We start from the raw sequence: 20,343 nt of genomic DNA, 5'->3' as shown, positions 1-20,343 counted from the left end.
CAGCTGCTAAAGTGTGTGGAGTAACTTTACACCTATTGTGCTGCAATAGGATTAACATATAACCAGACTTTTAATTTAGGTTACAACTGTATCAGTAAGCTCTCCCCACTTTTACTCTGGTTCTTCTAAGGCAGCCATTGTCATTGAAGTTCTGTGTTTGAACACCTGACATAAATATGAATGTTGATGTGTCTGTGGCACTCCCCATCCCTCCAACCCCCTTCTCCTGGAATATGAAGGTGTGATATGGGTTTGCACTAGAAGGAACCAAACTTTTTCTTCCTATCCAGTTTGCTTAAGCTTATTCTATGTTTTTTGTTTGTTTTTTTTCTGTGTTGCCAAGTGTTGTTCAATCACCCCACTGTGTCCATCTTGGTTTATGAGATAAATTTAGGAAAAATAATGAGAAAATGATTTTCTTTTCCACCCAGATCTTACTTGAAATGGAAAAAGGGCGGCGTGATGCTGTGTTTTGTCATGCGATGGGATGATAGCTACGTGGACTGCCTTGGTCTACTATTGCTACTCTTGTCTGCTCCTTATAAATGTTTCTGCCAGTGTTTTATTTGTGCAAAGACTGGCTCATTATGCTCAGTCAATATTCATCCTTCCCTTGCAGCCTGAGCTTGCCCATCAGTTGGGTGATTTAAATAGCTGCCTGTGCTGTGAATCCCAAGTGGGCTCTGAGACACGGGGGGGGGAGGGCTGAGATGCTTGACACAGACAAATGGTGATGGTTCTGTCTATGTGAAGCAGCACAGCTTCAAATCTTCTGGTTCCCTGTATTGACGTTTGGAAAGGGTGCAGGAGTAATGTATGGCAATGCTTTGAGTGCATGGAGTGATGGATAACCTGACCTGAGGGGCCTGGTGCTGCTGCTGCTCTACAGATCTGCTTGTGGTGTGGGTGCTGAAACAAAATCAAATTAAAATGTTGTTTGTTTTTGACAGCTTTTTGCAATCTTTGCATTTGCAACATGCGGTGGGTACTCTGGAGGACTGCGCCTCAGTGTGGACTGTGCAAACAAGTCAGAGAGTGACCTCAACATTGACATAGCCTTTGCCTACCCGTTCAGGTAATGCATTATTGGTTCATGGTGATTGTTTTGCAGGGAGGCTGGTGCATGGGGTCTGGTGGGAAACCCCCACTGAAAATAGGTTCCCAGTCACTTGGAACAGCTTCTGATGTAGCACCAGCTCCTGGGGCTCCTGAATTCTGCTCACAGTGTGGGTTGGACTCCAGAAGGGAAAGATGAATAGGTTTGGCTGGATCTGATGTGGATGGGGCTGTGGGAACCATGGAGAAACTGGAGCACAGCGCAGAGCAGCTGAGAAGAGGGGATAAATGAGCCATTAACTGCAATGTAGCCATTAATAAGGCTGGAAATAAGGGAAATTTTAATGGTAGTTCTGAAATTCCTTTGAAAATTGCACTGATTACCTGTCTGCATTTCTCAGTGCATGAATTGTTTAAGTGCTGGACTGGTGACTTAGGAGAGCCACAGTGAAGTTAAAAATACACATTAAATGCTCCTGCAATGTAAGATCCTGCTTTAGAAGAACACCCACAGTCTTCTGTTTTTAAAGATGCCAGGTCCACTCCAGAAACCTTTCACTTCTGAAAAAGTGATTTCTTTAAGGAATTGAGATGATTAAGAAAAGAATCCATAATCCAGTCTCAGGCCCAGTATCCTATGACTGAAATTATTTTGCTTCCTTGGGAAATCACATGCAGTTTTGCTGATGATTGTTATGCACAGAGCAGATGTAATAGCATCTATTACTTTAACTTGTTCTAAAATGAAGTGTTTTCCAAACAGTGGAAACTAAATTTGATTCCTTGAACTATCATTGTCACTTGACACACATTTATTATTCCACAAGTCCCATTTCCTGCTATTACAAATGTTTATGTTTTTTGTATCAAACTTCTCTGTGTTTTCTTTCTTTTCTGCTTAGTATGCATGAGATGGATCCTGAAAATTGAGTTACATGAATTTGTAATGCGATTCACTTCCAAATAGGTCATTTCTCCAGCATTCATTATAGAATACACCCTACAGTAAAGTGGCTTTAATTTACATGATTATTAAATAGCACTTTATGTGAAAAGTTAATAAAACTGAGAAGAGTAGTCAGCAAGTATATCTTAATGTTGTATCAGGCACATTGACCATTGGCTGTAGAGGGAAGAGACCAGGTCTGCAATTTCCTAGCCTTGCTTATTAGGAAACTAGAAGCATTGCTGAGTAATTGCAGCACATGCTGCAAACTTGGGGGTATTTGCAGAAGGGATCCAGCTGGGATTGCAGCTATAGGTGGCCCTTGAGTTATTGGTGTGGCTCAGCGGTGGCTGGTGTGGTCTGAGCAGTGTGGGATGTATATACTCATGGAATGCCTTAGCTTGGAGGGGACCCTAAATATTGTTCCTAAATATCATTAGGTTCTGACCCTATGCTGAGGGTTGGTTGCCACTCACCAAATCAGGCTGCCTAGAGCCCCATCCAACCTGGCCTTCAACACCTTCAAAAACGGGGCAATAATGGTGGTGTGTGGCATGTACAGTTGGATGGTGTAAATATACCTGCAGTCTGTGAGTGAGAAGGAAGATACTTTCATGATTTCTTCATGAATTTGATCTTTTCCAGTGCTCCTTTCACTGGAGAGAGGACTTTGAACACAGAAGTGGCCTCATCTGGGAAAGGCAATGTTTCTTGTCAGAGCAGTTGATGCCCTTGGCAAAAAGCAGACAGGCTTTAAGCTCAGCCTCCCTCATCAGGACTGTGATCCTGAAGCCTGTCTGCCTGTGTGGACACACAGGCTTTGTATAGGTCATATGAAATTCCCACAGTTGTCTGAATCAGTCTGAGTTCACATGGCATTTCCCTTCGCAATGCCTTCAGTTCTCTGGTTACCAGCTGACAACTGGAGCAGGTGTGGGAGGAAGAAGGGATGTGCTGAGCAGTTGACATGGCAATGCTGTCACAACTGTCAGCAATGGCACTGAAGCAGCCAAATACCTGAGTGCTGCTTTCTGAGCTGCACCTTCCAGCAGGGCTTGTGATATAGAGAGGCATCCAGCTGTATGAACAGCTGCTCTCCTATTGCTGTGAATGTGAGGATATTGGTTTCCTTCTCCTAGGAGGTGCACAGCCAGGCCTTTGGCTAGCTAGCAAATAAGTGGTGGGAGCACTTAAGCAAGTAAACATCAATGTAGGGCCCAACAGGACAACTTAGCAAGTATCCAGTAAATGGCATGGACAGATATGGGAGAAATCATTGATTCCAGCTGACAGGGAGCTTGGAAGGACTCAGAAGAGCAGTGTGGCAAAGTGTCTGTGATTTTTGCTACATAAAGCTTCATGTCACGTACTTAATGTGGTGAAGGTAAACATGTGCATAGGTGATGGGAGGGCTGAGTGTATAGGCCAGTAGGACAGGGTGGTGGTGCTCATAGGAAAGCTTGACGAAGTGGGATGTCTGCGCGTGTCTTTGCACAGCAGCACTGAGCAAAACAAATCTTGCTTTGCCTTTTATTTTAAATCACCAGTTATGTTTCCAGCCTGGTAGTAAAACTGTCTCTGGAAGTAATCCCTATGTCTGAAGGAAAGGGAAATTGTGTTTTGCGGGAGCTTTTCATTCACTCTCTCAGAAACTCATTTGAATAAATATATTTCCATTGAGTACCCTTTAAAGTGTGCACCTCATCTGCATGCAGTGGGCAGGCTTGTCTCTCTTTTGAAATATGACAACCAGACCCAAATTGCCTACTTAGAAGCTACAGATGATTACTGAGAAAGTAGCTAACTCTGCTTTGCAGCAATATTTCTCTGGAGAAAGCCTCTGTTAATATTAGCACACTTCTTTGCCAGAATGGACCAGTCTTCAATTTTCTTTATCCATTTGCAGTAAATCCTGCTTCAGATTTCAATGGAAAACATTTTCACTAAGACATTAAACATATATTTTGTCTGGGTAGCAAGGAGCTACTGATCATTCAGATGAATAGGGCTCCTGCCTTCTGGGAGAGGTTTGGAGAGGACTTCTATACCTGTTAGATAGCACTGGCGTTGTGGTCTTGTGTTTGACATTTCAGGGACTGCACTACCAGAGTAGAATGGGAGATGGGAAGGGATAAAGTCATCTCACTTCCTATTTCATTTTGCATGTGTTCAGTACACAAAAGATGCTCCTGCAAAGCCAAGTGAGGCCTCCTGGCACTTCTAGCTTGCTTTTGTACTGTCTACCCATAGAAGTTGTGCCATCTTTAGGTGTGCTTGGTGCCAAAATGCAGATGCCCTGGCTCCCAGGTGGGTTTGGTTGAGCTCCCAGGGAGCAGATTGGAGTTGGTTCAACTGTGCATGACCCATTCCAACCTGGAATGGAACAGTCTCCTTCCTTCAACTCCTGGTGCCTCTGGAAAGCTGTGTGCCTTTAGCACAAACAGGCTGAGGGGATTATTGAGTGTAGTTCACTGGGTAGGAGGCTGAGCAGCACAACTGCAGTGGTCCCTTCTGACTCTGCAATCGATCCATCCATGAAAACTGCATTAACTGAGCTCCTTTCCTTGGCAAGCTGTGACCATCTCACCCAGCACTGCAGGTCAGGGGTCAGCATCTGAGCTGACAAGGAAGAGCTTTCAAAACACATCAGCGAAGATGGGGGATTTTCAGCAGTGCTCTGTTATATAAACTGGTCTTTCAGGGTGGACACTCAGGGCTCAGTCATGGGATTAATTACCTTCTTCCTCAACAGCTTCTTCAAAGCCTGATCTCAGCAGTGCTTTGTGTACCTAATTGTGGCCTTTGAGTAGATTTGCCTAAAAAGGTCAAAACGGAATCCCAGTAAAAATGTTATTCCATTGTGACAGGAGCACCAGAACTTCCTGAGCTATTTCAGGAATGGCCCTGGCATGTGGATCCCTGGTGGTCCGGCATGCAAGACCTTGGTCAGGTCTATGCAGGGGAGCAGGTCTGTGATCAGGCTGAGCTCTGAACACTATCAGGTGAACCTTGGCTTTGTTAGAGCTGCTTGCTTTTACATTGCCAGCCCTGGGTAAAGGTGATTCAGGTGTGTTCAACAAATGTATTTCTCTTCAGCTTTCAATGAATTTTCAATAGGGAAAAATTCAGATGGAGAAGGAAAGTGGCAAGCAACTTTCTGGAGAAGGTGTCTGCTGTAGGAGAGGGAGAATGATGCTGCTTAAATCTTCATTAAGTCGTAGAAGCTTTTATTTTGGCACACAAAGCAATTGGAGTCTTGATGAATGGGGATGGTATTGATCCGGACTGGCTTATTTGGTTTCATAGATGCTGTATTTTATGCTTAACGCTGTTTTGGTGTCAGAAAAATTCTTTAGCTGTAATTTGATCTTGAAGTGGAAGTCACTCTTTGATTTCTTAATATATGCAGCTTCTTCCCAATTTGAATTTTTAATATATATTCATGAATAGTCTCTACAGCATTGTATGGTGATGGCATTTTATCTGTGCATGCCACAAAGGCCTTCTCTGTAAGCCAGGCTTTTTACGACTTCCCTTGCAATTTTCTTTTCACCCATTTTCACGCTGCCAGTGCAGAAGCAACCTAAGTAGAAAGCCTTTGGCTCTGCTTTGTTTGCCATCTGATTCCATACCCCACGTGGCAGCCATCAAACGCTCATCCTTGCCCTGCTCCCAAATCTGCACGCTCTGAGTAGCAGCCCTGAAGGTTTACCTGGGACCAGAGGGTCCCTCAGAAAAGTGCTTGGGATGAAAATGTCTTGGCTGGAAGTTCTGTTGGAGATGTGCTATAAAACTGTACAGAGGAATGAGTTTGATTGTCTCAAGTGCCTTAGGACAACGTGCTTGGGAAAATTATAGTTAAAATACAGCATTAATGTGAAAATATGATAGAAAAGAATGAATGCTGCTGCTGCTTCTGTAATTGCTCTTGGATGTGTGTTTCTCAGCTGGCCTTGAAGATTAAACTGCTGCTTTCAGGACTTACAGACCTAGATTAAACTGTATATGAACCCTACTTCTCACAGGGCAAAGAGCAGCAACAGAGTTTGTTGGCTCTTAAGTTGCTCCAAAGGAAAACCCAGGGGGTTGGTGCACCCCCCTGCCCACAGATCATTAGATCTGCAACCCTACCAGTCTGTGCCACAGAGCTGAATGTAAGGAGGTATTTGGGTTGGCACAGTCTGGTGGAGGATGTCTGAGTGCTGTGCTCAGTTCGCATGGGAAGGAGAAGCATGTGCTTGAGGAGAGCTGTGAAAGCATCTCGGGGAATAAATCTGGGTCTGGATGTAGGCTTGGAATTGGGGCTGGGATCACCCACTCAGCGTTGTGAGTACTCACAGCAGAGTGTGTTCTATAATGAGACACTGTATTTCCTTTTTGGTGTTACGATGGAGTAGTAGGGCTTGAATTCCTGTTACGGGTGCAGTCTGGGGAGGTACACTGCTGTGGCTGGCACGTGTTCCAATGTCTCCCAGTGGGAACATGGGTCAAAGCCACTGAGTGGGCTGTTTTCCAAGGGCTTTCATAGAATCATAGAATGGCTGGATTGGAAGGGAACTTAAAGTCCACCCAGTTTTAACCACTCAGCTGCCCCCCAACAGCTCAGGCTGCCCAGGGTTTCTTCCAGCCTGGCCTTGAATGCCTCCAGGGATGGGGCACCCACAGCACTGGGCAGCTGTGCCACTGCCTCACCACCCTCCAAGTAAAGAACTTCTTCCTAACATCTATCCTAAATTTCCTCTCTTTTAGCTTAAAGTCATCCCTCCTTGCCTTACTCCTAGTACATTCTATTTAAAAGGCACTTCCCTCTAGTTCTAGAAGAATGCAGTGAGGTCTCACCAAAGCCTTCTCTTCTCCAGTCAGAATGAGTCCAGCTACCTCAACCTTTCCTCTTAGGACCCATTCTAACAGCTCCTCATCCCTCTACTGGGAGCCTTGTGAGGGCAGAGCAGAAGTGGACAATCCCAATCCACATCCCCTCCCTCTCCCTGCTGACTGCCCCTCTGTTGATGCAGCCCAGGATACAGTTGTCCTTCTAGACATGCTACCTGCAGGGACAGGGCACTAGGGTTGTACTGAGGTTGTCCCTACACCAAAGCCTTTACACCCCATTCTCCACACAGTTCTGACCTTCTGTTTCTTGGTGATCTGAACACTTGCAGAGCCTCACTGTGCTAATGAGAGAACAGATAGGAGGTGAAGAGTGGAGATGGAGGGAGCAGAGGATGTGAATGCCGTGCTGCTCTGGGTAGGCAGCAGCATGCTGTGTTGAGACAGCAACTGTGGCTGACAGCTTGTCTTATTAAAAACAGCACTCCAGCAAAACAGCACTGGCCAAATGTTTGCACGACAGCTATATGCGAGAGAGGGCTGGGAGCCTGACAACTTAGACTGAATACACAGAGGGGTGAGTGTTTCCCAGTATTTTAACTGGACATAAACCAGAAAAGAATGTAGGTCAGTGGAGTTTTACTGATTGGCTTCCTGGTAGCATCATCTGTGTTTTAAGCAATGCCTGCTCTAGTCTTGCATCCAAATGGGTGTAAGCCACTAAAGAGAGCTGTGACAAATGGGATCATTAGAATGTTCAGCTGTCAGGACAGAAGTAGGAATAAATGTGTGCAGGGTGAGGTGAGTGAAACCTCGTAATGCTCAGGCAGTGCTGGGGTGTCTGTTGTGGCAGGTGAGCATTCTGTACCTCATGTTTCCCACTGCCCAAGCACAGGTCTCTTCTTCTCAGACAGATTTCTACTGTTGACTGAGTAGTCAACCTCACTTTGTACCCAAGAGCAAGGCAAAAATCCCCATCACGTTCATGTCTCACCAGAGCAGCTCAGCCCTGTGCATTTCAGCTTTTCCCTACTGTATTTCGAAACCTCATTTGTCCCTTGTTTTGGAGATTATCAGCTAAGATAAACATTTCACAGCAGATCCCTTCACGGTCACTACCTGCAGTAACTCATTTCCAGTGGTGTATTTCTCTGATTGCGTTTCAGACAGTAAATACAATTGACAGTGTGACTCCTAGAAACAAGCGAGGGGGAAATAAAGCCTGATGCAAGGATCATGGATCTTTGCTTTTTTGCAAGTGCATGTGTGGGTGTTGCAGATTTTGTTCAAGTGTGTCATAGATGGGTTGGGGGGTGGATTGCAAGATGCTGTTTGCAGAAAGTAGGACAATCTGCCAAAACTTGATATTTCTTTTAATATATTTTTTTTCTTGCTTGTATTTCTTTCACCACATCCTAGTAAAGGAATGGAGAAACACTAACCCCCATTGAGAATTTTCAGAAGCAGAGCTTTATCTGGTCTTTATTAATCCAGGCAGTGATCAAACCTCAAGAGGGGAAATCTGTGCTTGTTCATCAATAATACTTGAGCAAGTACTTGCCATTAATTGCATGTTCTGTTGGCTTCAAGGCTAAGCACTTCTAAAGGAGGAGATTTCTTCAGTCAGGGGAGATTGGAGTGCTCAGTGTATGCTCTCCTGCTTGGGCTCTTGTCCTGTGCCTGTTGGTAGGGCTGGATGGCTTCAGGATCATTGTGTTCTGGGCTGCTGGAAAGGAGAGGGGCCATAATTAAAAGCCAGTTGCCTAGAGAACTGCACTGAGGAAGAAATTCAGGAAGAAAAGACAACCTCCCTTGGTACAAAGAGAGCACAACTCATGCTCCCCCACGCACATGTTCCAGCTGTGGCATTGTTCACTGCCTGGCGTCATGCATTGTTTTTGGCTCACAGGTAATTAGTGTCTGAAAGCCAACCCCCTCTTTGCTGTAGTGGAACAATGTAAAAATCCCCATTCTTTTCTTTTTTCCACTGTAAAACATTCTTACGCTCTTTTGGTCTTATCAAGCCAGACAATACAGTTGTCTTGTCATCATATTTCCCAAAGCAGCAGAAAGTTTGCCAAGTGGTAGAATAGATCTTGCAAGCCCTTAGTTACCATGGCTTCATCAGTGCGACTCGACAGCCTTTGGTGGACTTTGCTTCAGATTCAAGTGGCTTAGGGGGAATTCAGGCCTGGAAAGCCTGGCATTGGTGGCTGTTGTTGACAAACAGACCCAGCAGGTGAAGAGTTGGTGTCAGTGATGAGCAGCGAGGACGGCCTCAGTGCTGCTCTGCTGTGTGCAGGCTGCAAGATCACATTCCTGAAGGGCAGATAACCAGTTTGGGGGAAATCTGCTGTGGGGAAAAGGATTTCATTACTTTTTTTCCCTAAACAGATAAGTATCTTACTGAAGTGCTCTTTCTTTGTATTATCTGTCAATCAGTGACAATCACTTCTGCTAACGCAGCCCAACATTATTGCTCAGATGTTAACGAAGAGCAGCAGAGGGTGTGATTGCAAAGAGTCACTCTCAGGGCTCCTGATATTGCCCAGGAAATGGGGAGGTGAGAATGAAATGTGGGTGTGGTACTGGAGGCAGAAAAGCAGCAGAAGGAGGATGCTGGCCTAGGATGGCTCTGAGGAGAGGGTGGATTGTAAAGAATTGGAGATGAGAGAAAATGAATGAAGATTAAGTCAGACCATATGAGAGGCAGAAGAGGGAGAATTGTATCAAAAGTGGGAGGCAGAGATGTAGATGAAAGTAATTTTTTGTGAGTCACCCCTGAGCGATCATGCCCCCATAAAGGTTGACTCAGCAGATTTGGTAGGAAAGTTGGAACTTCCCCTCTGGGATGCCATTCCAGATCAAAGCAGACTTGATTACTAAAACTGGAATTTCTATCACTGATCCTCCCCAGTCTGAAAGGAACTTTTCAAACGTGTATTGAAAGTCAGCATCCTTTCTTCCCAGGTCTGTGTCACAGTCTATTTTGGGGCCTTTTGCTCAGCTGAGATCTCAGTTGTTTGAGCAGAGGTGCGGTGGCCACAAGAGGCACCAATTACTGCACATCCTATCACAGGCTGGAGAAATCTAAAAGGGAAAAGCTAGTGAACAAAAATAACTTGACGGAAGAAGGGTTCTGTGATCACAGGGTATCTGGTATCACTGACAGATGCTTGGCCAGAAAAACACTGCTGGGAAGATAAGAGTAAGATGTTAATAGAATATGATTCAGAAATGAGATGCAATCCAGAGAATAGAGAATAGCAAAGGAAAGTGGTGCCACAGCCTTTGTGCACAGTATTGCATTCCCCTGGAGAATGGAGTTGGGGTTTTGTACTGATTCTCTCCCCCTGCTGTTAATTTTGCAGGTTTTGGGCCAGGTTCCTATCTCGCAGTTTCATTCTGTGTCTGTACAGCACCCACACAGCTGTCGGTGAGAAAAGCACAGAACTTTCTTTTCTGGCTACCCACATCTTGCATTTAGAAGCTTTCCATAGTCCTGGTGATGGTTAAAACAAAGCCACTCTCTCTCCAGGCTGCAGAACTGGTACAGCAGCCACTAGGAAATCTTCCTCTTCCCCTTTCTGCCTTTAGGAAAGGGCAGTAAGACCCAACTAATGCTAGGAAGCCCTGCGCCTGAGCCAAGAAGCAGTCTGTATGTCTAGAGGCATTAGTCTCTCTCACTTGTTCAGCTCTCAGTGGGCTTTGATGTATCTGTGTTGAGGAGGGGAATCAGCTGCTGCTTATCTGCGATCTGAACAGAGCATCTCGTGTTTTCATCCCACCTTAACAAAGCTGGTAGAAGCTGGGGGTGTGTAGTGCCCATGGCAGATAGCTGCTGTTGTGCCTCAGCTGCTAATCAAAAGGCTCTGCCTATGCTTTGGAAGTGCTTCGTGTGGACCAAGAGAGGCAGAAAGTTGAGCGATGCTCCGGTTTCCATTAATCTATCTTTGTTTCCCTCAAGAGACCCAGCTTTTTATTTAGTCATATATTCATGGCTGCTGTTGGCTCGCTGCCGCGCACATTAATTGCCCTTGAGCAGAGGAATGTCTCCCGGAAGGCCTCACCCTTTCTCAGCACCAGGTCATAACTTTAGTTGCTGCTGTTAACTTTCTGCTGGCTTTGTCCCCTCTGCTGTCCCAGTGCAGAGCAGAACAGCATGAGCCTTCCTCAGGCCCCATGTTCCCACTGATGGGACAACACAATGCTACCAGCCAAAGCACCCCCCTGGGGACCCTATTTCTCTTTCAGAATCAGAAATTAAAATTATTAAAGCAAAAAAGTGTCATGACAGGAGCTGCCAGACAGAGCCACCAAACTATTAACTCGGTGGCTGACTGCAATGTGAGAGCACAAGAGCAGGGCTTTGACTGCTAAAGCCAAGGCTTGTGGGCTGTTTCTTTGACACAGATTGTGTGTTTCTGCTGCAGCTTGGCTTTAAAAGCCTTTGATATAGAAGCCAACAGCAGCAATAGCTGTGCACTGAGCTGTGTTACACAAAGAAGATGTGAGCTTACAAATGTAGACATCTCATAGCTATGACAGAGGGGATAAGCCCTGTTTTCTTCCTTCTCAATTGTAAGAATTCAAGAACCAAATTACTTCATTTCTCATGTTACCCTTTATTTCAGTTACTGTCATGGCAAGACCCCAATAATGGGGGGAGGGGGTGGGCAATTCCAAACCAGAGAAACGTCAGCTTTTCTCTCTCATTGATTGAAAGACTGATGAAAAGATGTGCTTGGGATCTCACCAAGAATTAACCCCACGTGTGGGAGCAGCTCCAAAGAGCACAGCCCACACAATTCAAGCAGGAAGTCAATGCACAGTAAATATATTCATATCTTCATTTAGGTAATGCTTTTTCTGTGCTTCACCTTGTGCTTCTTGGGATGTTTTCCAGGTTGCATCAAGTGAATTTCGATGCTCCCACTTGTGAAGGCAAGCGCCGAGAAACGCTCTCCTTGATAGGGGACTTCTCCTCGTCGGCAGAGTTCTTTGTCACCATCGCGGTCTTTGCCTTCCTCTACTCACTGGCTGCTACCGTGGTTTATATCTTCTTCCAGAACAAGTACCGTGAAAACAACAGGGGACCTCTAATTGTAAGTGTGTGTTTGCAGTGTTTTCAGGAGCATTTTTGGTGGTTGAGGCTGTGATGTAGTCCAGGAGATCCAGTGGTCCAAGATCTAAAGCATCTGTGTTCACCTTTCTCAATATTGTAATGGGGATTTAAACTTACAGCACCAAGGCTTATAGAGGCTATGTGAGGGCGGGTCTTGGTGACAGTTTTGTGTGTATTTGTGGGGTTCTGTGTTTCCCCACCACCACCTGCAGTGACCATGTCCACATGGACAGTGAATACGGAGCTGGGTGGTTGCATGTGGTTTGAGTTCAGGGCAGCCCTGTGACAGCAAAGCTCCGTCAATAGGAAGGAAGGGAAGAGGAGGAATTAGATAGCAGAAAGATGAAAGCATGCCCAGCCAGGGAGATTGCTTTCTGCTAATTACTGCTGAGTGCAGCCAAGTGACTTTGATTTAGAAAATTACATGGCTGGTTTTCCAGAATTACCTGCAGCTCCTGCCACATTTATGTCTCCACACAGACTTTTGAACATCCTAGCCTTTCAGTTATCATTACACGCACCCAGCAACCCGTGTCACTTTGTGTCGTTATTTTTCTTTTTAGTGATTCCTAAAGGTGCCCAATGAAAATGAAATGCTGTGGTGTATTTTTTTCTTATACATCAAGGCTGTAAAACGCAGGAGAGTTGTTTTGTTCTAGATGTCCATTACCCACTAGAGCATCACAACCAGGCAGGGATGGGTGCGTGATGTTAGTTAGGCCAGGCCTCTGCAAATGCAGGTTGTAGGGATGCATCATGTTACCAACAGGGATCATTCTCCTCCAGCGAATAAATAGTGCCTTACTTTGCTTGATGTAGTTGGTATCAAGCAATACCTCATCTCAAACTGTCTTTGCAGAGGATTAGTTGCAGAGATCTGCCATTTTAATTTCCATGTGGAAAATAATTCTTTTTTTCTGACTAACCCCGTTATCCTGCATGATGGAGAAAGGAATGACAAAAGCAGTGCTAATGTGTCAGTTTATGATGTTGACATTTGTCATTGCCTGGGAGTTTGCTGACAGCTGCTGCAGTTATGTTTGTCGCAGGATGCGCATTGCAATCCGCTACAGCATCAGCATGGCGTTGATTTAATTTGTTCTGTGTAATGGATTGTAATTGAATCTACAAGTTAAATTTAACTGGTGCCTGTTACCAAAGCTGCTGTTTGCAGTTTTCCGGTCTTTAAAGCAAGCCTATGTGACCTTATTTGTTCTGAATATGAAGATTCTTCTGTGTGCCCTACAGCAGAGCTGCTCCTGCCAGGAGGTGGTGCTGGGCAGTGGTTTAGGGTTACTTATACTGCCAGAAGTGGGGTTCCGTCCTTGCATGGAGTGCAGGGCAGCTTCTCAGGGCTGCAGGGCTCTCCTGAGGGACGCAATGAATTGTGCAAGCGATGAAGGCAGTGTCAGGTGTTTGTCTCTTAGTGATGGCTGGGAGATGATGACTTTGCCCTTTCCTCTGCTGCCGTGCCTGATCACAATTCAGTATTTAAAACCAGCCCTGCTTTAAGCCTTGCGTTTCCTCTTGGCTTGTGAGTTGCTCAGTCTGGGATGACATCTGCCTTTAAGCTGCGCCTTCTCAGAACTGGCTGCTTTCCTCCTGATGGATTTGAAAAATCAGTGGATAGAGGCAAAAAAAAGCCCTCTTTTACATGAAATTTTAGGAGATTTTTTTCAAAACCCTCTTGCATGGGCAGTAAAGCAGTGTCATTGCATCCCAAATTGTAGCAGGCCTATCTGAGTGCAGGCATTACAATTAGGAAGAACATAATGACCACAGATCCAGGAGACTCCTGGAGAAGATTTCAGCCACAAATGTTTTGAGTTCTCCTTGTTGACACAAACATGGGAAAAGTCAACTGCTTGTGCTGAGAGCCACACTGGGCACCACTTTAAAGGATGGAAATGTGGGAAAGTATTTTAATGTATGGTGTGAAATGAGACATTGTGGCAGGAAATATTCCCAGATTAATGAACAGGGGGTTATCCTGGACAAATAAGCCTGGGAGAGGACCATGCATTGGGTATGGTTAAACTTATGCACTAGATTTGGTCAAACTCATGCACTGGGTTTGGTTAAACTCTTGTTTTGTGTTTGGCTTTGGGAAGTTATAGAGCATCTGCAAACTCTCAGGTGCATTCACTTGTAAGTGTATATCGCTTTATTCCAGTCGATTAACACAACTGCATTACGTGGCTTAGGTAAAAAATGATTGATAAAACTCTGGAAAGAGGGATTTCATTTTTCTAGTGATTACTTGATAATATCGTTTATGAAGTGCATGAAGATGATTCCATGTAAAGAGATCTTTCCTTTACGTTTGGAGTCCTGTGAGTAATCACATTAAGCAGGAAAGTTGTTTGGTTCTTTACATACGTTGTGGCCCACGTGAGTCAAGTATACTGCTCACTCTCTCTTTGGAGATGTCTTTGGTAAAACATTTTATTTCCTTCACTTCGCCTTCTAAAAAAAAAAAAAAAAAAAAAAAAAGACCAAATCATTTTCAGTTACAAAAAATGATGAATGACCCAAATGGTTCTTTGCATTTCAAAGAGCTATTTCAGCCCACTTCTGCCACCTCCTTTGGACACACTGTGCCCTTGCTGTACACATTGGTGCCTCCCAAAGGGCTCCGCTGGCAGTGAGTTCCTAAGGCCGTAGCTGGAAGTGTGTAACTCATTCAAAGCTTGATCCAAATAGGCATTTTTTGGCAAAGTGGTAACAGCAAGCTTCAACTTGAAAAAGACAGCAAGGATTTTTTTTTTGGCTATACATACTCCAAGCTCTTAAAAACTCCCTCCTTGGATATCCTGTATGCTTTAAATCTTGTTTTTTGCTTTCTCCTACATGTTCCTATTTTGCCTTTTTCTCAAAGGCACCTGTAGGCAGACCAAAGTGTCTCAGCTGAGATCTGAAAATGGAACCTTGCAATTAAGGAGTATGGTGTAACCGTACAACAGTACACGCTGAAGAGATCTGTAGGCACCATTTCAGAAGGGCAACTACAAAAATTACCTTGTTACAAAGACAAAAAGGAAGAAGAAAAAAAACCCACAAAAGAAGACAAAGGCTTGCTATGGGGATATTAAACATTCAAATGCGAGATTTGTTTTAGTATGCAGACACTCTGGCTTTAATTACCAAGGAGAAATTCCCCAGATAGACATTAAGCCACAGAACAGCTTAGCTTGAGATTCACTTTTATTTTCAGCATGTCATTATCTCGTAACTCTGTTCCACCCAGAGTTGTGAAAATGTTCAGCCAGGAAGCCAAAGCTGCTTGCAAACAAGAGCGGTTCAAGCTCCAGCCAAAGCTTGAAGGCTAGCAACGATTCAAAATAAGTAGGGAGGCACAGGTTTGTGTTCTAGTTGTATGTTTGGGGTGGTTTTTTTTTTAAGGCCAGGCAGGCTGGGGCCCTGGACATCATGATCTAGTGGGCAGCAACCCTGTCTGTGGGAGAGGGGCTGGAACCAGGTAGTCTTTAAGTTCTCCTTTGACCTAAGCCATTCTATGATGGTTCTGTGTTTTTGCTTCTTGCGCAGCACAGTGGAGATGTCCAAACTCCTCTGCTGTAGCTGGAGAGCTTCATTTGCTTTTATAACTGTCCTCTTTTTAGCGAGTTTTATTTTCTATACTGTGTTAGTTTTGGTCTGTTTGCCTCAGATTTCTACCCGCTGTTCATTTATTCTGTTGTTAAGGCACTGATTCCAGAGCTTGGCTTCACTTGCAAAACTATAACAGTGTGGCAACACTGAGAGAGAATTATTATCATTTAACAAAGGTATTCCCCAAACCGCTGGTGCATCCCAGACTACTGGGCTGGTGAGAACCCCCTATGAGACTTGGAATCTGGTTGGTAATATGTCAAGCCTCATAGGAAGAAAAGAGCATATACCGGCATAGTTCATAGCTTGGCAAGAATCTGGCATTTCTACCAGCTGGAATTTTTCAGAAAATACTTTCAATTGAGCTGTTGCCTCTAGGAGTTCATTTCTCATTCACTTACTGCTAAGGCAGAAAGTGTACAATAATTCCTTCTGCTGGAAATCTCCCTGAGAAGAAAATGCGCTGCCAGGCTCTGTGCCTCTGCCTGCACTGCTCCTGTTGGGTGCTAAGATGGTTGTCAGCTCCCAACCTGCGCAGAGCACTCTTCAGGAGAGCCCATTTGGGCAGCACGAAGAAAGAGAGGTCAGAGGAACTCAAATAAATGGTGGTGCTGTTAAAAAGAAGGATGTGTCCTTTGGGAAGCATCCAAGCACTCTTAATGTGATCCCATCTGTATGAGCAGAGCAGCCCTTTGTTCATGACATGCCTGGTGCCTCCTCCATCCATCCTCTCTTGGTGCCACAAAGAGCTTGTTCCCCCAACGTTGGGGGTGCTGGGAGGAGAGGAGAACCATGTTTCCAGAGATCACTTATTTCTTTGAATAAGAACCCTAAATGCTGCCTTCTTAATGATGGTTTGCTCATCCTTTGCTGTATACCTTTACTTTAAAGGGGAGAGGGGAAGCAGCCCCTCAGGGAGGGGGTATCAAGACATGATGCAGTCAGTGGGATGTCAGACTTTGGCACCTCCGCCATCTGCTGTGCGCTGACAGATGGCATGGGAGATGACAGCAGAAAGGCTCTTCTGTTTTAGCAAGACATGGGAAAGCTTGAAAAATCACATCTCCTCCCCCGGCTCCCCCCAAACCCACACAGCAACAGTGGCACTTGGCCACTTCTTCTGGCCAAGACAAGGAGAAGCTGATGCTCCAGAGAGCCTTTTGGGGAAAAGTGAGTTTCAGAGCAGAGCTGTGGGGAACGGCTGTAGTCTGCAGGCACCACTGCACCTCTTCTCTCTTTTCTCATGGATGGGAATTGGGAGTGCTGCCAGGACCCAGGAGCTCTGTGTGCTTGGTAAATTATTCTGTTTGTTTGTTTGCTGGGGATAATTAGAGGCTGCATGGTGTGTGCAACGGGGATGTTTGGCCTTACCTGCAGCTGGTGAGAAAGCTCCTCAGCTGGTGGCTGCGGATTAGGCAGTTCCAGGTTCTGCTTGAGATGGAAACACTTCCCAGTGGAAAGCTGTGCCAGGGACAGCCCCCTGCAGGGCCCAGCTCCTGCCCAGGCACCTGAGTGTTTCAATTGCTCCAGCTCCTGCACCAGGCACCATGAGCAGCAGAGCTCCCAGGGTAGCTCAGCACCGCATGCACCAGCCACGCACCTGCAGGGATCTGCCCTTAGGCTGGAGGTGTCGATGGCAGCCTGAAAACCCTGGAAATTAGCACTGTAGGTGATGGCAGTAATCCCAACTCATTCTGAGTTAACAAGCTCTTGTTTGTTTTCTTCTCTGGTGGCTTTTAAAATTTTTCTTCTCAACAGACAAGCCAATGTAATGATCCCAACTGATTTGTCTTTTAGGATTTCATTGTGACAGTGGTCTTCTCCTTCTTGTGGCTAGTGAGCTCATCTGCGTGGGCTAAAGGACTGTCCGATGTAAAGATTGCCACCGACCCGGACGAAGTGCTATTGCTGATGTCAGCCTGCAAACAGCAGTCCAACAAATGCTTGCCTGTTCGCAGTCCTGTTATGTCAAGCCTGAACACTTCTGTTGTAAGCACATTTCATGACTTACACCATTACCCCACAAATGTATTTACATCTGTTTCGCCTGTGCGTTGACCTCAGTCAGTGGGTATAAACCTGTTAGTGGAAGGAATCCACTGGGTTATCTGGAAGGAGAAGCTTGCTGAAGGGAAAAGTAGAGCCTGACTTAGAGCATCTGGGAGTGTGATGGGTGTGGAGGGCAGGGGTCCTTTGCTTGAAACCTTCCCCAGATGCAGTGGTTTAGAAAAAGGGGTTGTGCCTGACAGATTCCTTTAAAAAGCCTTGAAAAGAGCAATACAAAATTGGCCTTTATGTTTCAGTGATACGCTTAAGTGTTATTTCAGTGTTTAAAATACACTTAAAATAAATGACTTCAGTCCAGCTGGGCAATTCATTTTTCTGTTCTTAAAATATTTTCTTCCAATTTCATCTTCCCATTGTTTCTTTAGGCTAGATTATATTCTCAAAAAAGCTGTTTTGGGCTAAAATCCCAAATTTACTAAAACAGCAGGGAAAATAGGCAGTTCACCTTGTCAACTCACCTTGGGAGGTCAATATGGATGTTTCCTCCATGCCTTAGAGATCTTTCTGGCAGGTCTGGTGAGAAAGATTGACCAGGGCACCTTGGTTCTCCAAGAACCATGGGGGGGTCCAAGCCATCAGGCTGTTGGTGACGAGCTCTTTTTCTCCTTATCCAGGTCTTTGGATTCTTGAACTTTATCCTCTGGGCAGGCAACATTTGGTTTGTGTTTAAGGAGACAGGCTGGCACTCCTCGGGACAGCGGCACGCCGCGGACACCATGGAGAAGCAGTCCAGTGGCTACAACCAGAGCGGCTACAACCAGGACAGCTACGGGCCATCTGGGGGCTACAACCAGCCGGGCTCCTATGGGCAGGTGGGTGACTACAGCCAGCCCCAGAGCTATGGCCAGAGCGGGCCGACCTCCTTCGCTAATCAGATTTAAAGTTCACGCGGTGTGAGCTCTTACATCCCTCACACGTAGAGCATTTAGCGGGTCTCAAGTTTCTGTGGCACCAGGTTTTTAAGGGTTTTACACAAATTAATACTACAACGCAGAGTTCTATGTTGGTTGATGATCTAACCCTACCTCCTGAGGTGGATGGGAGGTGGCCCGAGGCTGGGGCTGGCATGTTGAGCCCCTGGTAGGCATATACAGGGGTATGTGCATCACAGGTGGTGACCTGGAGTCCGTGTTGTAGTGTGTACTGTAGAGATAACTTTATGGTAGTTTTGTATGTGTTAAGATGGTAGAAGCATTTTGTAGCCTCAAGTCTGTAGTATTTAATATGCATAATATAATTGAATTTCCTTCTGCATTTTGGTGAGAAACAGAAGTGTTTTACTATTATTTCTACTGATTATTCGGTATATCCGTGCATGTAACGGTTACAAAACTGCCTGTCTGTGACTCTTCAGAGCCTTTGTTTTGATTACATCTTTTGTTTCAGAAGGTTTTACTATTATTTCAATTAACTGAGTCATCTGTAACTTAGTGCATGGATAAGCGGTTTCATACTACCAAATGTCTGGACTGTGTAAATGGAATTTCTCAACTTCTGCCACTACGTTTTGTTAAATGTATGTTTAAAAGAAGTATGCATCTTTTATATATTTTGCAGAGTCGAATATATGGCTTACCCAAGTTCTGAATGCTTTGTAACAAAAATGTTTTTTCCTTGAAATGGCATTCAGTAGTATATATGGTACCTGACCGATGTTTATTCCATTTAACCGAGCTAAGTATTCATTCTATAAATCACTATTTCTATGGATGTTTTGTGAATCTTTATATGTGAGCTGTGGAGAATAAGGACCAAGTAACTGTGTTATATGTTTACAAAGGTATTTATTTAACTAAGATAACAGAGGTGCAGATATCAGTATATAAAGACACCTGAAGATGCCCTGTTCCTCAGTACAATCAAACATGAAAAATGCATGTACTGTTGTGACCTTACGAAGTGTAAGCATTCCTTTATACCCTCTTATCGTAAGAAAGTCTTTCTATCTGTGCTGTTCAAAGATTGTTAGATTTCCCCTCTGTTCTGTTGCCGCTCTGAGCGTGAGCTTGGTGCTACTGGAGAATGTAACTGGATTGACCAAATAGCCCAGGTTCAGAGGAACTCATGCTAAAATAGCCAGTGCCTGGCTCATAGCCCACTGGGATTTCTCCCTGGGAGATTCCTCACTGCAGAGTATTGGATGTGTTGACACAAAGTAAAGCCTGAAACACGATTTGATAATCAAAACTGATCATCTGCATTTCTAAATAAAAGTGTATCAGTATATAATCTTGTAAGAGCTGTAATGTTGAAAGCATCTTAGCTTAAAACAGCTTAGTTTCTTCTATGATTGTTGTAACCAATTTATGGCTACTTGGTGGATGAATCTATATTGTGATATCTATTTGACCCTAATAAAGTTATTGCATACAATGCACTTTTTTCAGAGTATGGTAATATTAAAATGTCGTTGCAAAATAACTAAGATGATGGACAGAATATCATCTCTGTGCTTGGAATTATTCTTACTGTTTTCCAACACCTTTATGAGGATTGTTGCAATGTGCAGCGGAGTACAAGATGATTCTATCGGTACTTGTCTTTAATGATCACTATCACAAGTTTAATAATATATATATTAAACTGTGTAATTTAATATCTGCCCACCTCTATGCCTCTCTTTCCATGTGTCAATAGGACTAACCCAGTGCTGTGCTAACTATCCCAGTTCTGTGGATTGCTGGAAAAGCCATTTCTCAAGCTGTAGGAA

At 44.6% G+C, this 20,343-nt stretch overlaps 1 protein-coding gene across 4 annotated transcripts in view; it reads left to right on the top strand.

Annotated features, from left to right (window-relative positions):
- SYNPR (synaptoporin) overlaps window positions 1-20,010 on the top strand; it is a 76,655-nt gene extending 56,645 nt beyond the window's left edge. For all 4 annotated transcript variants that reach the window (XM_015875408.3, XM_015875411.3, XM_085516301.1 and 1 more), the window contains 4 exons: window positions 951-1,075; window positions 11,739-11,937; window positions 17,364-17,555; window positions 18,248-20,010. In XM_015875408.3, coding sequence (XP_015730894.1) covers window positions 951-1,075; window positions 11,739-11,937; window positions 17,364-17,555; window positions 18,248-18,514 — 783 coding nt within the window. In that variant the 3' untranslated portion in view covers window positions 18,515-20,010. The remainder of the gene's footprint in view (window positions 1-950; window positions 1,076-11,738; window positions 11,938-17,363; window positions 17,556-18,247) is intronic.
- The last annotated feature ends 333 nt before the right edge of the window (window positions 20,011-20,343 follow it).

This window comes from Coturnix japonica, chromosome 15 (genome assembly GCF_054131305.1).
Source record: "Coturnix japonica strain WE chromosome 15, WE-NBRP24, whole genome shotgun sequence".
Lineage (NCBI taxonomy): Eukaryota > Metazoa > Chordata > Aves > Galliformes > Phasianidae > Coturnix > Coturnix japonica.
This window is presented reverse-complemented; position numbering and strand designations above follow the sequence as displayed.